The sequence below is a fragment of the Netta rufina genome, assembly GCF_964035555.1.
Source record: "Netta rufina genome assembly, chromosome: 21".
NCBI lineage: Eukaryota > Metazoa > Chordata > Aves > Anseriformes > Anatidae > Netta > Netta rufina.
The window spans coordinates 4,847,997-4,865,548 of record NC_140145.1 but is presented as its reverse complement, the minus strand read 5'-3'; the positions used below and the strand labels follow the sequence as shown (position 1 = coordinate 4,865,548).

General features: G+C 47.7%; 1 protein-coding gene across 4 annotated transcripts in view; it reads right to left on the bottom strand.

Moving 5' to 3' along the window:
* COL26A1 (collagen type XXVI alpha 1 chain) overlaps nt 1–17,552 on the bottom strand; it is a 173,370-nt gene that overhangs the window by 31,776 nt on the left and 124,042 nt on the right. For all 4 annotated transcript variants that reach the window (XM_084299437.1, XM_084299439.1, XM_084299440.1 and 1 more), the window contains exons 4-5: nt 13,929–13,990; nt 1,079–1,232 (exon numbers count right to left, since the gene is read on the bottom strand). In XM_084299437.1, coding sequence (XP_084155563.1) covers nt 1,079–1,232; nt 13,929–13,990 — 216 coding nt within the window. The remainder of the gene's footprint in view (nt 1–1,078; nt 1,233–13,928; nt 13,991–17,552) is intronic.

Genomic DNA, 17,552 nt, shown 5'->3' with positions numbered 1-17,552 from the left:
AAGTCTGCTGCAGTCATGAAGGGCTGCCATAATAAACTGCTCTGACAAAATAAAGGGGGAAAAAAGAGAAAAAAAAAAAAAAGGAAAGTAGGCCCTACAGAGGATAAAGAACTGCTCAGGGAGCAAGCAAAGCAACTGACAGACAGGGCTTTGGAAGCAGAGAGCAGGGATCTTGAATTGAGAATGCCAAGGTCAAGGAAATTCAATGCGTAGTGATCTGTCTAGCCAAGTGGGCTCAGAGGGAGATTTCTTGTAAGTGTATTTTTTTTTCATGCCACAAGAGGGATCATAAAACAGCCCATTGTGTTTATGGCAAATTTAAAAAATATAATGCAGAGTGCAACTGATGTTGCTATTCATGGGAAAGTTTTTCCTCCTAATAAAAGCAAGAATTACCCCTGGCCCAGTCCTCTGCCGCCCCACACAACTCCCCATGGGGAAACACTGCATTTAGTGCTCGGGAGGTGAACACAAATGGTCCCCCTGTTCCTCTGCTGGCTCTCTGGGGTTTCCTCTGGAATGTTTCAATCTGTCCAGGCCTCTAGATCCACAGGGACACAGGCATTGTTAAACCCTTAGACTGAACAGCCCCTGCTTTGGAGGAACCGTGGCTCTGGGGCTAACTAATGATGGTTCTGACCCTAATGCTGAGGATGAAAGCTCTCTCACTGCCTCTCCACAAGGTGCTTTTCCTGCTGAGCACAATCCCACCTTGCAGTGAGCACTTGCAGCCTGGCCAAAGGTACAATGGTGAGGGTGCAAAGCAAACAGCAGGTTGAGCCACCTGTGTCAGCAAGGCTGCCTGCCCGTACTCATCCCACAGCACCAACAGCTCCCTGTTGGGTCACACCAATGACAGCAAACATGCCAAAAAAAAATAATAAAAAAATCCCATTAGTAAACCTTAGAGTTAGAAAACCTTTACAGGGCTGAGGGAAGGCGCTGGCAGACTTTCCCTCTGACCCCTCTCCTGTGAAGCTTCCAAAAGTATGTCAGATCAGCACGGCCTGTTTCATAGGCACCCTACAGGAACCGTAGGGTGGGCTGACCAACTTAGCAGAGAGCAGGTCGTGCTTACCAGCAGGTCCCACCGTTTTCCTCAGGACGGTCCCGGGATTTAGCAGGGGAAAGGCGTCTGGCAGCAAGTCATCGTACCAGGTGGCTGTCGTCCCGGTGATTGGCAGGTTGTTTTCTAACGGGGGGCTTCGCTCCGCCGCCTCGAGCAGGAGGATCTGGGTAGGGGATGCAGAGAAGTCAGACAAGGTCAGCAGGATGGTTTCACTCACGATCTCAGTTCTGTTAGGTCTTGAAACTCCTCTCCTTGCCAGCAGGAGCTGTGGATAACTCTACAGCACAGACTGCAGGGTTTTGGTGCTAAAGCTCCATTGGTTTTCTGAAAGAGGCAAGAATTACCCCAGAAATGAGCCGGGTGACATTGCAAGAGGTTCCTTAGAGAGAGCTTTGCTGCTTGCAGAGATTCAGCCTCCAGTGCAGCTGTGTCCCCAGCAAGGAACGGGAACCCAGGGAACAGAGCTGGGGGGAGGACACAGCTTCTCACTGCTAGGTTGAAGTCGGGTCAGAAATCACCGAGCTGGTACAATGTGAGGGGCTGTGGGATGTGCTGGGTGGCAGCCTGAGGTGCCTCAGGACAGCTGCTGGCTGCAGGCCACAGGACAAACGCTTAATGAATTAAACAAAACAGAGAATGTGAAGCTTTTAAAGAGCTGAAGCGCTTTAATTTGGGAGCAAATAAAACAGAGGCAATTTCCTCAAAAAGCTCTGCTTAGCAGTAGTAGGATATTATTAAAACTCACAACTGCTTCTATACCTTGTAAACACACTACCTTCAAATAAATCCCCATCCCAACGTACGTCCCTGAGCTCCTTGGGCCATTTACAACCTGAGCTCCTTGGCAAAGTGATCCCATTTTCCCCGTACGATTCAGACGGCTGTTCATCGAGCTGAGCTCCCCCAGCCACTGGTGGCCCGTATGAAACTGGAAATGAGGCTTTAGCGTGGCTGCAAAATCCTCCACGTCCCCAAGAAGTGGAGGGAGGGAAGATGCAGGTGGACTCTGCCCGCTGACAACCTCAGTTAAAGTGAAGCCCGCGGGAGCCATCACTGCCATTTGTAATCAACATTTTTATTAGAGCTTTCTCAAAATGCGATTCTTTATAAAGTATTTTTTCTATTTTAATCTGTATGCTTCCCAGCCACTAATCAAGGACGGCATAACGAGGCAGTCTGCAGATGTCTTTTACAAAAGCAAAACTATTCCTTCAACTACCAACCCACTGAGCCCAGTGGCCTGGATTGCCAAGCCCCCACGCTCTGCTGCAAATGAGTTTTGTCCCAGTTGCTAGACATCATCTAGCTGCTAGACATCATCACCCCATCAGCAGCACTTGGGATGCAGCAGCAGCCCTGCTGCCTGCCCAGAACGGGTGCAGGATGCCCATCCTGGAGCAGGGCTGAGGCTCCCAGAACCAGAGTTTTGCTGCAGACATGCCACCTAACCAGCAAACTCACCAGGAAACGGTTTGGGGAGTGCACCAAGTGATTAGTTATTGCACTGTTTCTTCCTGGTTGGAAACCACCTACCCAAATACTGATTTACGGATAAGGGAAATAAGAGAGAAATCAGCTCAAACTTTCCACTAAATCCCTAGAAGTTTCAGCTTTTACATGCTGCGCTCATCTTTACATAATGAAGTCACACTGCAATTATAAATGAGAGTGACTTGGCTCCACTCATTTGTTTTTAACTTGCAATTATTGCAGGGTTTATCACTTATTTATTACAAGGCCTGGTGAGAGCCAGTATTACAGCAATGCCAGGAATGATGAACTTCCTGCAGAATGCACTGGCCTGACAGGGGTGAATCAGAAACTAATTAAACTGGGAGCTAGCTTAAGTGCAGGGGAGCTATACCTCAGCTGCTGCAAACAAACAAAATTCCTCCTCTTTATTAATGGGTCCAGAGCCTCGCTTTAGTAGTAATAAGAAGGCAAAGAGGAATTAGGCCACCGCAAGCCCTGCTTCCATCCAACAGGCTTCTCTGATGCCAGGCAAGGAAGGAATCGGTTCGGTGTGTCTCACACGCCGCTGTGCTTCTGCCCAGTGATTCACTTCTCAGGCTTTGAAGGAAACGTGCTATCAGTTCAACGAACACTCAGCCATGTGCCTTACCACGAGCGTGCTTAATTCCCATTGACGTGGGACTCGAGTGAGCATTAAAGACGTTCTCTGAATCAATTTGTCCTGTTATATGGTTCTCCTGCTTCCCCAGCAAAATACCTGGATGCCGCTGCCAAAGTACACTCAGCAAGAGAGGCAAAACTACGCCTTGGGGTGGTGCGTGAGAGGGGCCAGAGCCTGGCCAGGGTTAGGGTGCTCCTGCTGGGGGGAAGAGACTGACACGGGCTGTCTTGGGCAGTATTTTATCATGGCCCAGCGGTGCTGCAGGAAGAGGTGCCATGAAAGCGACAGCAGCACTGGGCAGAGACCCGCAGGCTGCGGGGGTGCGCGGCCCTCGGGGGCAGCGTGAGCGGAGCTAGCACAGCTCGGCCGAAGGTTGCATCTGGAGTGGAACAGCTCCAAATCATTTTTATGGGTGATAATAAAAACATGTTACCACATAATCAACACTAAACAGTGGCAACGGTATCCTTTTCATTAAAAAAACATGGCTTAAATGAGCGCTGTGCTGATAAACGCCGGAAAAGATTTAAAGGCGTGCACAGAGTAATGTAGTGTGATCTTTTATATACTGACTGTGTGTACTTCATGGTCATCGGGGCTCGAGCCATCGTAACAAGTTTATTTTCCCAGGGCACAAAGTGATAGAGGTTGGGAAGTCTCTGGACTTGAAATTGCTGAGAAATTCTAGTTTTTATGACCAGGACTGAAAATGTGCCCAGAAGATGTAAAACAGCAAGAGGACAGCTCACATCGTGAGATCCAGGGAGCCAAAGCGAAGGAGGAGAAGCACGAGGGATTTAGTCACACTCAGAATCTCAAAGCATACACACTTCTTTCAGCAAGGAGTGTCCTTTTATAAGCTAGCACAGCACACAGCACAACCGGGGTCCTTCGGCGTTATTACAATAGCATTGGAGCCATTCATCTATTCTCTGTCACGTTCTGTTTTTCTTAAAGCTGCCATTGCCATAGTCAAGGGACTCGAGGAGAATTCCCACTTTCATTAAACAAAAAAAGAAAGTTTCTAGCCCTCTGAGTAAACTGCTGGAAAATGATACCACAGGGGCTCACAGCCAGAAAGCAAATTAGCAAAATGTGCAATGTATTAAAGGCCCAGTATTAAAGTCTTGGTGTTTGCTCGTCAGTAGGGTTGAGGTGGACAGAAGGCTAACACCAACTGAAGAAGGCACAGCTTTGCTTGGGAATCCTCACTGCCAGCAGTGCCCATGTCTGTTACTATTACTACTTGCAATGCAAATGTTATTACAAAAAAAAAGGGGAGTGGAGGCAGAAAACACCCCAATGACACCAAGACTTGTATCTTGATGCCAAGGATCACAACAGTCGCCCACCCAACCGAGCAGAAGCGGGTACAGGGAACTTCCCGAGGAGCAGCACCTGTGGTGGCAGGGGGGCAGATCACTGCAGGAGACACGAAGACCTTTCCTCCCAGTTTGCACGGCCTTGCGCAAGGGGGAAGGATGGCCTCGAGTCAGCAAAGCACTCAGGCTTTTGTCTTTTTGCACGTACAGAAGCGAAAAGTCAAATCTGAGCCGAAATGGACGCGTTGAACCGGAGCCTCTGGCAGCAGAGGTCCCACCAGCATGAGACGAGGGCTCGCCTCTGGTTTCCAGACCCCACCTCTCAGATGCAGCTGAACTGGGTCAGAAAGCTGGAAGGATCTGAAACGCTGGGGCCGCGTCCCCTGCCAGCACCGCCGCGGGAGACGGGCCCGATGCAGGAGCCGGCGTGCGAAGGCGAAGGGAGCGCAGGAGGGATGACGCACTGCCCTGGCCCAGGAGCTCGCAGGCCAGCGCCAGAGGCAGAGGTTATTGCCTGCAAAAGTCACCCCTGGGCTTTCCGAGCCCCGCAGAGCCACCGGGCTCACCTCTGTACAGCGTCTGGCGCTCGCCCTTCTCCCGCGGCTCGAAGCCTGGCTCTCCTCTGCGCAGGGCCCTCAGCAGGGACATTAGTGTTACGTGCCTGAAGCTCGGTCCCAGCTTACTCAACCCAACTCCCCCTCTTCTATTTGCCAGCATAAACTTTCTAAACTTCAGACACATACCACATTTCTTGCGTCAGATCAAAAGCTCAGCCCAGGGACAATGGAAATGGGAGGAAGGTTTTCATCTTCTTGAGATGTTCAGTGTCTGAGGATTTTTTTGGCTTGCAGTGGCTTTTGAGAACCCTATTTTGGTTGTTCCTACACATCAAAAGAAGATTTCACAAAAACAGCCTCCTCCCATCATCTGTCCTCTGCTTGCATTCCTGATGTCCTGTAACTAGTAGGTGCTAGAAATGAGGAAAGAACAGCCGGGCGTCCAACGATTTCAAAATTGATACAACAGGGCTCAGAATGTTTTTCTTTGGATAAAAACCCATGGAAATGCAGGGGGATCGTTTGACACAATCCAGATGGATATTATTAATTAATAAACAGGGGATATTTGCTCTCTTTAAGCATTGACAGAATGAACTCCCCTCCATCTCTTTCTGAAAAGGAGGGAAAAAAACGTGCATGAATCTAGCTCATCAGCTAAAAATTCGAGTGTAAAATAAGATTCTCTTGATCTTGTAAAGACACAAGCTGATTAATAATGGTAATTGCATAACTTGTTGGACATATCTTTCTTTATAGCAAATTATTTGGCAAAATGTAAGAGTTTTTTAATCATTCATCCAGACACAGAGCTAAACAGGGAGTTTTACAAAGCCTGATGGAGAATGGTATCTCTCTTGCAGCATTATGAAACCTGTGAACGCAAGGCTCCAATGCAGACACAGTTGTTTGGTTTCAGAAGCCAACAGACATTCGGTAAGAGTTCGCTACAATCTGATGAACCGGGTACCTAGAGAGAATCTGGGTGACTTCATCCTTATAGCATCTTAGAGGCTACAGCCAAAGGGGACAAGATAATTAGTGCATGGAGGAGTTCTAGGGATATTGATAAATTATGTAGGGAGCAATAGCTGATGTCACTGGACTGACCCAGCGTAGACCAAAAGGTAAGCTTGATATCATCAGCTATTGCACTGAAGACGGAAATTTGGACCAAGGGCTTCTGCCAATCCATAGGTGATGCAGCCCATGCTCTTTCTGTGGAGGTATTTGATTTCGTTGTACAGTTCCACAAGACTTCCAAAAACAGAGGATGCAAAAAGTGACTGTTTCAGCAGCAGGTATCTCCTAGGGGGGAATCACAGCAGAGACAACACGAGAGCACGAGCTAACCTACTAGTTCAGGTGAAATCAAGGCAAAGTCCATCAGACCATCAGACCATTGAGGCTTTGCCCCTCAGGCTGCAGCAGGACAAGGATTGGCACTTGCTCACCAGGTCACTGGCCTCAGAGGCACCCAGGGAGCTTCTCTGCTGCTGCCACCACCTGGGGGTTCACCTTCGCTGCTGTATGGCCACGCAGCCAGCCATCACTGGCACCCCTACGCCTGAGAGCCGGGGAAGGAGGTGGATGTGGAAAGGATCCAGCAATCCTCCCAGTGCCGTGCTAAGAGCTCGTTGCAGAGTGATGTACACAAAGGAGCTCAGAGTGAAATCGGATTCCCCACCATTACTTTAAAACACCTGATAAAAATAAACTGCAGCTATAACCTTCCACCCTCAAAATCACATCATTCTTCTCTGCCCAATTTATTGCTTGTCACCTGCTGGGGATGTAGCAGTGTTACGGACGTGGAGCCAGGCCAGCCTGAGATGAAGTCAGTCTCCAGAAAGTAACATCTGTTCTCAGCAATGGCTTTGAGATCAGCTCTCTGCTTCTCGTCAGGTGAGAAGCCCTCGGCTCTGCCTGAGACGTTCGCATCAGCCAGCTCCAGCGGGCTGAGATGCCTCCTGCGCTCTCCTCCTGTGCTGGGCTCCACGTGAAAAGCTGCTAGAAGAGAGCAGCACAACTGGAAAAAGTCAGAGGTTTGGGCCTTTCCTTGTTTGCCTTGGGGCAGGATGAGAAAAGGACCTTAAGCCACTTTTCTCTTACAATCAGATTTTCGTAATGAAGCTCCACCAGAATTCCTGGGTTATTCCTGACTGGTTCCTAGCAGGGTTAGCAAATGATCCGAGCACTTATACTGCCTTTGCTGTTACCTACTTTTTGGCCACAAGAGTATTTCTCGTGAAAAACAAAGCTTGCAAATGTAATACCCTCAGGTAGTAAATATACTCAAAGTATTTCCTAATGCAGACGTAGGATTCGCTTGGCAAATTAAGTTGCATGTTAAAGGACAATGGAATTTTTCAAAGTTATTTTATGAAAATGTCAAACATATTTGATTAAAAATGCCAAACCTGTAACTAAAAAACTTTCCAGGAGGGGGTGGTGGAGAGGGAGGTCTTTGAAGCCTTTTTGTGGTTCTGGCAAATGATTTACAGCATTTGCCAAACACATGGAACAGCCTTAGGGGACCAATTTCTCCTTCAATCCAACAGTGATAAGAAATAAGATCCAACAATTACCAGGCTTGAGAATGAAAGGATTTTAACTGTCATTCTGGAAGACGGAAGCATGCCCAAGTCAGAGAAAGGCCAGTATCTGAACTGCCTCAATGTCCTTGGCAGAAGCGTGATGATTGCTTACTAGAAAAATGCCAAGGAGATAGATGTGAAGCTCAGAGATGACCTTTGATACAAAGTTTGGTTTACCCACTAGATTTTGTTTCATCATCTCCCCTTCTTAAGCATCAGTTTGAAGATGTGTTTTAGTCTTAAGGACAAAACCTGACCTACAGAAACTCACCAATTAACTTAAGAATTTTACAGGGATTGATTTAAGTTTGCTCGTGCTACGGCTACCTGCAAATTAACCTAAATACTCCCTGAATTCAATGCATTGTTGGAACTGGAAAAGCAGATTCTGCACAGGGTCACCAGGAAACCTCAGAGATTTCCTAAGCTACCTTCAATAACTGCTAGTGGCAATCAAATATACAACATGGAATATTCATGAAAGTCCTTGAAATACCAAGCAAGCATTACTGTCCGCTCTTTGGGAGCAGCAGCAGCCTCACGGCCAAGCAACTCGGGTTTTGCTCCTGGAGTTTCTCCCAGCTATGCTACAGTACCTTAAAACATCTTCTGTTTTGCAAATATTTCTGCACTACAGCAGGAGATTGTTTCACATCTATCAGAGAAGGAAAAGACAAACCCCACAAAACATCACAGACAGCTGCTTGGAGAAACAGGCAGATAGAAAATCATTTCATACAATGATTTCAGCAAAAAATTCCAAGTAATGGTGCTTTGTAATCAAAAGACATAGGTCGTGAAGGTGCTGTGTGGAAACCTGAGCTACATAAATGGGGTGATTTCAGAGAAATAGCAATGGATCGATTAAACCTCTGTGTACAGTACAAAGATTTTCTTTAAAACCTTTCAGAAATTCCTGCACGGGGAATCACATTACAAGGACTGTTTTCATGCAAGAAATACGCATGTCATTTATCAATCACACAATGAATCAATCAGACACTAGATATGTAATGCTATCTCCTGCTTTAAAGCTGTGAGTGAAATGCCACGATCCTCTCAAAAGCGGTGTCAGGAGATAAGGCTGGCTTATATCAACGCAGATCAAATGCTGTGCTCGAGCTCCAACCGAAAGTTGGGATTAATATCACACTGCCCATAACTCCGTGGTGCGGTTTATTAAAAGAAACTGGGGGTTGTGGAGAACAAAATGAGCAGAAAGCTTTAGGCAGCTGCCTGCTTTCCTGCTAGCACTGCTCGCAGTGGGAGCAGCGCTGCAGCGCTCTTGAGTTTCAGCACAATTTGTCAGGGCTTTGTCCTGTGTCACAGGAGAGCAGCATCAGGCTCAGGACGGCCAGAAAGAAAGGACTGTACACTCTTCCCACTTAGAAACTGGGCTGGTATAACAAGAAGCATTGTATTTGAAATGAAAGTCGGTAGTGGGAGGCTGTAGTCGTGTTGTATAGGATGTCACGGGAGAGAAGTAAGGTTTGGCATACCGGGGAGGGGAAGCTTTTGCCCTTCCTTGCATACTTTCTTGCCCTTTGCCCCAGCCTCAGCACCATCTTCCCTGATGTAGATTCCCCAAGCTTGAGGATTTCAAGCTCAGCACCATCAAACAAACTTTCAAACCTGCGGCACCAAAATGGGTCTGGTATCAAGCAAATGGAGTGTGCCAAATCCATCCCACGTTGATGATGGGGTAACTTGAAATGGGAGAGATGAGAAGGGATCCAGACTCATCTCCCTTCACCTCCTTTTATGCAGCAACATCTCATGCAGCCCCGAGGACAACCTACAGCAGCGTTAAGGAGGGCACAAGGCACATGAGGACTTTGTTCTGTCCCTAAAGAGTCATTTTTTCATTCTGTTTTCTCACGTCTCACTTTCTATTCTAACTTTCATATTACAAAAATCAGAGGGCTCCTTTTGTTACCTCATTTGGACACTGACCTTACAAGTTGGATGAACCAAATCATCCTTGCATTAAGAAAGACGAGAGCCGTCCTCGTTACAGCCCTGTTTTTATGGGGACAGCTGTGGTAGCCTGTAGAAGAGGAGGAGGGAAAGACGAAACGACAGACTTGCAGCCTCTTCTTCCACGGCTGAGCTTATTTCACATACACTTGCCCTTCACAGCCACCGGAGGACAAATGCACATTTAACTTGTCCTCACACATACTGGGAAGGGCTCTTGGCTCCTCCTCCGCTTTGCAGAGGTGTGAAGAAGAGCCTGTTTTTCACTTGTGCCTAGCCTGCTCTATTAAAGCAGCATTAAATTCCCATTATATTCCTATCTATTAAATTCCGGGTTGAAATTCAAAAGGGCAAAAGCAGCAAAGTCATCCATGGGTGACCTTTTCTGATTTACACTCTGCAGTTGCAAGTCCCCCCCTCACACCGCTGGAATGCAGACTCCCCGTCCATTTGGGATTGTCATAAATAACCCAGAGATTATCTCCAAGTTTCCCACACAGGGTATTCCAGCCACAGCCCGTGCACAGCAAAGGAGCTCTGTATTTTCTCATACCCAGTAAGACATTTCTGCATCCCTTCAGAACTGAAAGCTTCCAGGGGGCAGCTATCCCCCGGGTATCCTGTGGCCACTTTCACTGACGGCATATTCAGATACCATGGACTTCCTTCTACTTACTGCAATACAAGTGCAAACGGGCCAACAGGCAAAAAACAAAACAGAACAAAAAATACAAACAAACAAACAAAACAGCAAAAAACAAGAATCCATCTTTGTGTTTTCTCCTCCCACTTGTACTCTTACCTTGCTGTAAAAGCAAGGAGAGAAAGAAGGCTGTGGAAGGAAATCCTGCCCCCGAACTGGCTGTTTCCCACCTAGGAAATGTAAGAATTAGAAGGAAATGTCTTTCTCTGAATGTGAACCTTCCATACCATAGAAATACTCTGTGGCTGCTCATATGGCTTCTACTCTGGCATCTTCAGGTCCTGACATTACGGAGCATCAGTTGTTTCAAAACAGGCATCTTTCTCCAAAACCCAGAGCAGGAATAGAAGCAATACTAAACGAATGTAAGCACCTTTTTCAAGGGCGCTGGCACGTACTGCATTACAACAACTGAGGTCACTACACGGCTGTGTAGATCAAATTGAACTTAAACTAACATGGAAGAAAGAGTGAATCAGCACATTTCTCCTGTGCACAGCCTCTGTGCTCATATAATGTTGCTCCACTCTGCTTTTAACTGCTACACGCCACCAGTTTTTGAACAGCACCCACAGCTTATCAAACAAAGTAGAAGCCCGAAGATGAACAACATCCTTGCTAGGCTGTGCTGCAGAATATACTCTCCTAGCAGATACATGATTTTACACACCACAATACAAACAGACAACTCATTGCCCTCCATAAAAGTAAACCTCTTGATGAGCTTTGCTCCCAGCTTGGGTCTCTGTGGGAGCACAGCAGGGTCAGAAGGAAACCCATCACAGCAATAACACGAATTGCCTCATTAGCTCCCCAGAGCTAAGGTGTTTTCCTTGCCTTTGGAACTGGGTAAAAAAATCAATGAATATAATTAGCTAGAGAAAGGTCAAATCGGAAACACAAGTTTTCCAAGCTGTAACTTTTTAAACTTCTTTGAGGACGATGTGTCACACACAAATGCTCACATTTAGCATGGCTAAAATAGAGCATGAAGCACTCCTTCTGCAAGCCAGACAAGCCCCAAGCAGCAGCACTTGCTTAGCATTACAAGGTGTCCAGGACTGCAGAGTGCTGCAGCACTAAAACACACAGACACGATGCACCATGCCCAAGACAGCTGATGGAGCTGATCAATACCGCTGAGGTGCTCCTCGTCTGCTGAGCTCAGGCTCCACCAGCTGATCATGCCCGTGATTCTGCAGACTTCCAGCTACCTGGAGACTTGGAGGGCCACGGCATTCATGAGGTCCTTCTGGCAGGAGCCTGTCACTCCGCAACCTGTGAGTCTGCATCATCCAAAGTGCTCAGGGAGGCAGGGAGAAGGAGTTGGACTCGATGATCCTTGTGGGTCCCTTTCAATTCAGGGTATTTTGTGACTCTGTGACTCTAAGGTGCTCTTTGCTCGTCCATGGCTGGGACGAAGCCAGTACCTAAACCCTTCACAAGTCCAGCTGGTAACATCTTGGCACTGGGCTTTGCACACATCTGCCTCGCTGATCCTCATGTCAAAGGGTTTGCAGGACTGCAGAGCCTTCAGCTGTCGACACAGCACTTGTTGGCTGCCAGCTCCCTCCTGAACACAGGGCGGGTTGCAGCATGGTGGCTGCCAACACCCAAAGCATTTCCTAGAGACCAGCACGCCAGGTTTGCCAGCCAGGGGACAAATGCCAGTTGCTGCACAAGTGCCCTAGGTCATGCTGCTGCCTTCACTAGAGCTCCCATGCACAAGGCGAGCAGGCAGCACTTCCCAAATACCACGGGCATCAGGCAGGTGGTGCCCACTCCAGAAAGCAGATTGCTTTTAGGTGACAAGAACCTAAAATCACCTGTTTTAAACCAGCTGCGTACCTGCATAACAAACCCACTGATCTGGGGGCACTTTCAGTGGCGGTCAAAGACTTCTCAAGGGGGATTTGGGCAGGTGGGAGCTGCCTCCTCCTCCGCCAAGTCCTGCCAGGGCCCTGGCTGAGGCTGGCCTTTGCCTCCTAGGCTTTGTTACCCGGCACAAGTGCTGAGCAGCACAAGCCAGCAGAGCGCAGGTGCTCTGATGTCAGGACTTTGGAACAAGTTTTCGGTTATGAATTTCCAGGGAGTCAAATACAGAAAGTCCTGGAAAGCGAAGGAAGGTAAAGCTGGCTACAGGCTGAGCATGGGAGGGCTGATTTACATCTCTCTGAGGCTGGTCCATGTCTTACTTGGACTCGAGACTACACGCAGAGGTCGGTCACCAGCCCCTCTCTGCTCTCTGAACGCCTCCAGCTCGCCGCTGCCAAAGAACACCCACCTGCCAGGTCCCGCTGCTCCGAGAAACAGCCCAGCTCGTCTTTGTCCTTTGCACTACAACAGTTGTTTCCACTCGAACAATACAGAATTCCCCACATCTTCATCCCCCCTCCCCTTTCATTTTCCCCAAAGTGAAATATAACTGTGAAGGCTTTGAGGAAGTTCCAGACAACATTGCTCACTTCATTTCAGCTGAGACAATTCCCAAATTACCAGAATCTCATGCACTGGCCTCAAAATCACCACACATCCAACCTCCCCCCACCAAAGGTTTCTCCCCAAACTCTTTTATGTCACTGATAGCCATATGTTAATGAATAATAAGAGCAGCACTTGCTTAAAGCAACCAAAGCATCGCATCTAACAGCCAGGACTGGGCTGGCACAGGGACATCACAGATCAAAGGGGACCAGCTCAGCTTTTTTGTTACTAGATTGGAACAAGTCATCTGAATCCCAGTAGGTAGAAATTAAAACAATTTGCAGGAAAAAAAAAAAAAAAAAAAAAAAAAAAAAAAAAAAAAAAAAAACACAACAAAGTGAAGGTCTGCACTTAATATTTTTCTCCACTGAAGTATGCACAAAAGCTTCCCATCCTTCAGAAGAGGGATAAAAACACAGGAATGGATAAAAATTGAACAGCTGGCTGAACAACTGTCCTTAGAAAAATCTGCATGCCCTTACTGCTCTGTTTTGTGCCCTACAAGGGTAAGGTTCCACAAGGCATTGGAGTGAGCAAGACCAGAACTGGAGTCTGCTTCTTTCCCGAGCCAGGGGAATCGCTGCTTTATGTCCCCATGGTATCAAGCAGCTGAAAGCAAGACATTTATCACACAGCTCCATCCGCCCGCTGTTCCTGGAGCAAAACCTGAGTGCTATTCAGGAGGAGCTGAATTAATGCTCACGCAGACCCATCTTTCACCAGCCGCCAGCAGTACAGACGGGGCTGAGTGCCTGTATCTGCTTCAAGTGTTTTGTCCTGCACCACCCAGGCACCTCCCTTTGGGCTTGTTTGAGGCAGACACATGGAGCACTTGCTGCAAAGCAAATGGAAACAGCACGAGCTGCCTCCCTGGTTATTAATCCCAAGAGCTGAGCTGAGCGAAGGAGATGAGCAGCTCTCTCCTTGCACACCACTTGGTGTCACACCAGCTGAGCTCTGCTGTCCCTGCTTGCTGTGCAGACGGACAGACACCTCCCCTCTCCAGGGCTGCTGACTCAACTTTTTCACTGGCAACGCTTGGAAAATTTTGCCAAACAGAAGAATAAAGGCAATAAAATCCTTACCTTGGCCTCAAGCGTGTTTAGCCTCTCGGTCATATCTGCTAGTCTTGTGCAGTTCATGCATTCTGGAAAGAACAAAACAGAATGATGTAAAATCTCTGTGTACTTTGCATTCTAATCCATGGCTTTCACTCTGCGGGCCCTGATCCCTTTTTGATCCAAGGCACACAGGAAAGTGCTTCAAGATAATAAGTTATTGGGGGGTGGAATAAACATTCAACACTATTATGCAGGTAAGCAGCCACAGCCACATTATGAATGTTGTTTCGGGGACATTCGGTGGTACAGTGTGAAATCAAGTTACCAGCTGGTAGAAGGTAGGCAAAGAAAATTTTAGTTTTAAGACTTTTCCTGGTGCCAACCAGCACGACCAGCTGTCACCAGCAGAGACATGGTCTGTCACTGGTACAAGCTGGTGTGGCACGTACCACCTTGCAGACCCCGGGCTGCACAGTCGCTGCTCGGTGCTCTTTTCTCCTTTGCTCTCTATCCTGGTCAAATCCCGAAGAGAGCAATGAATGCACAGAACACCCGTCTCTGCAGAGCCCTACTCCATCCCCAGGCCCTGTAACCACTCCCACAACAAATCATCAGTCCCAGCAACAGCGAGAAAAAACAAAAGTGACCCCAGGGCTGACGCAGAGCAGACCTGCAGCACGAAGTGGTTTCCATCTCACTTTGCCGCATAGAAGCAACAGATCGGCAGCAAGCACCAAAGGGGTCTTGACAGGATGCCTTACCGAGAACAAACGTTAGCTTAATGGGCTCTGAGTGCAGTTTAAAATGATTGCTTGGTACAAAGGACATCACTTATCTAAACAGGAGGCCTGCTGCTTTGCCTCTGTTTTCATTTCAGCAGTTTTAAAGTGAGTGAAGGAGGATAAAGCCCTGAGCAGAGATTTAATCAACAAGCACTTTCCCAGCACGTCACAGCCGTGTTGAACGGCCTGTTCCCAGCTCGCAGAGAAGCGTTCCAGCCCGGCCCGCTCACCTATCACAACTGCTCAAGTGCAATGGTTTTTGAAAAGGGAAAATGACTCGCAGCGTGAAGTCTTACAGAGAACAAACCAGCCTTACTCAGGAGACACATCGTGGGACACAGCTCATGTCCCACAGAGGAGAATCCCTGGGTGCATTTCTGGGCTCCTTGAGGACCAGGGCCAGCTCACAGTGATGACCACTGATGCAGGATTTATGCCTGGTATTTCCATAGGGCTGGGGAGATTGACCTCTAAGTCTTGAGCCACTAACAAACCATGCAGGTGTGGCTCAGGCTGAGGGTGCACTGGGGATTTGTGTAAGCCCAGTACCTACCGATGGAGAGCAGTGGGTGAACCAACATCCCCAGGACACCTGGGACTCAGTTCTCATCCCTAACGAGTGTCCCCTTTTGCATGAGGACCCCTGAGGAACCTCTCAAATCTTCACCCACAAACACTTTCCAGTTTATGAAGCACATGGTATGCGCCGATGGCTCTCAGCCACGCAACGATTTCAATACGTGGCTCGGAGGGCCAGGAAGTTTGGCTGTTCCCCTTCAGTGATTTACAGCCCGAGCAGATTGTCTGAGTACTGACAGCATCCAATCACCCACTGCAGAAACCTTCCAAAGCAATTCTCTCCTTGACCCCCTGGGGGCACAGAAAATCTCCACGGGGAGCTGTGCACCTTCCCAAAGGAGGCAGACACGCAGCCTCCATCTGGTGGGGCCTTACCTTTCGCAAACAAAGCGTGTGATGGTTTGGGCACACTGCAATCGAGGGCTTCCCTCGCAGGTCAAGACTGACACGGACCGTCTTCGGACTAACAGCATTTGTTTATTTTTATTCTCTGCAATCAATTTTGGGGATCAATATTTTTGGTCTGAACTGGCCCGTGAATACACGAGTGCCACAGGCGCACTGTCCCCGGGGAAGGAAGTGGACGAGGCTGGTTTGGTCTGCATCTGCTTGTGGTGCGCAAAATGGGGAATTATGTTCTGTTTGTAACCGGCTTCATGCTTTTGATCTTGCTCATCCCCATCGAAAGATAAGACTGAATAAATCCAGAGCTCCCAAGAGCCAAAAGGCGTACCAGATGTGTTACAGAGCAAATAAAATATGGAGTCCTAGTCTCCCTTCTGCTGGCTTGCACTTATTAATAACCCCCATAGGTTTCAGAGAGACTAACTTGACCTGTCTGAAAACCATCTCTGGGGCAGATTTTGAGATGAATTGGTAAGTTAAACTCTATTTGGAGAGCTCAGCTTACAAAAAAGACTTGTACTACTCCTCTGCACAGGGGCGAATCAACCAACTCAGATGAGAAGAAGCTCTGATCATATCTGCTGGACACCGGTCCAGCAGCCCCTCTGCTCTTGAAGAGCATCTCAAGCAGTACTCTTATGTGCATTTGCTGGACAAAACATTAGATTTAAATAAGCAAAATAACAGAACTCTGATCCTGTCCTTCTCAAAGCACCTGGAAACCCGGATCCACATCCAAAGTACTTAGCCTGGACCCAAAAGACATTTAACTAATCCAGTAAGTGGAAGTCCTAGTGCAAAAAATCTTCTCACTGAGGAAAAAGAGTCCTGCCAACAAATCCTTGTGTAATTTATCTAGCTAACTGGCAGATGGACAATGCTTACAAACACAAAGAGTGAGATAAATGCTTGGTACTTCTGATACAGAAACTACAGTCAAAGCTTGCTCGCAACACACCAGGGACCAGCCTGCTTCAAGATCTGGGGGTCATTATTTGTCCTTGTAGAGAAGTCTGAGGATGATGGTGACAAATCAAGCTAACAAATTATCTTCCCTTACTACTATGCACTTAAATATTTACTTTCTAATCCTAATGGCTGGTGGTTCCAAGGGCTTGCACTGCAAAGTCAAAGCATTCTGCCTTAGTAAAGCTAGCCTGAGAATCTCACATCATTATTCCACAGACAGTGAATACAATGTTGGGGCAAATACACACGCTCTCTGACCTGAAACTCCAGAGCAGACGCTATCCATATCTGCAGAAATCCATCACTTGTTGCTACACAGAACCACAGTTTATTTCCCCCAGATTCCTAGCTGGCAGATTTGTATTTTTCCAGCTAAACTCTGAGAAAGGAGTTGTGATTTCACTCTATGAAGCCCAACCTTAAAACACATGGTAGGATTTGTTTTAGAAATATTCCAGCAGGGAGGATAAATAATTGAGATAATAAGTGTAAGACTGTACCAGCATATCGTGTGACACCCAGTCTGTCTCCAGAACATCTTGCTGTCCCTGTCCTAGCACACCTCTGCCTTCCTGCCCTCCTGTTCCCCCCCTCTGGCCGCGTGGGTGAAGCAGTACAACTGGAGGGAAAGGAAAGATGTAACATATCAGAGATGGGATAGACTCAGCGTGCTGGCAGATAGCAGGTCACATACCTTGTGTCAGTGGTGACCTATTTAACTCTGACCCAAAGGCTGCTGCATTTGATCGGTCTTCAATTAAAGGCTAAGAACTGGCACCTCCTGCTCTGCACAAACAGGCACCGGGCTCTGGACGTGCTCCTGCGACAAGTGACTGACAACAGTGAATGTCTTCCTTCAGGTGCTTGCTACGCTTGGCATTTCCACATTGCTTGAGCAGCATGAACATAATTT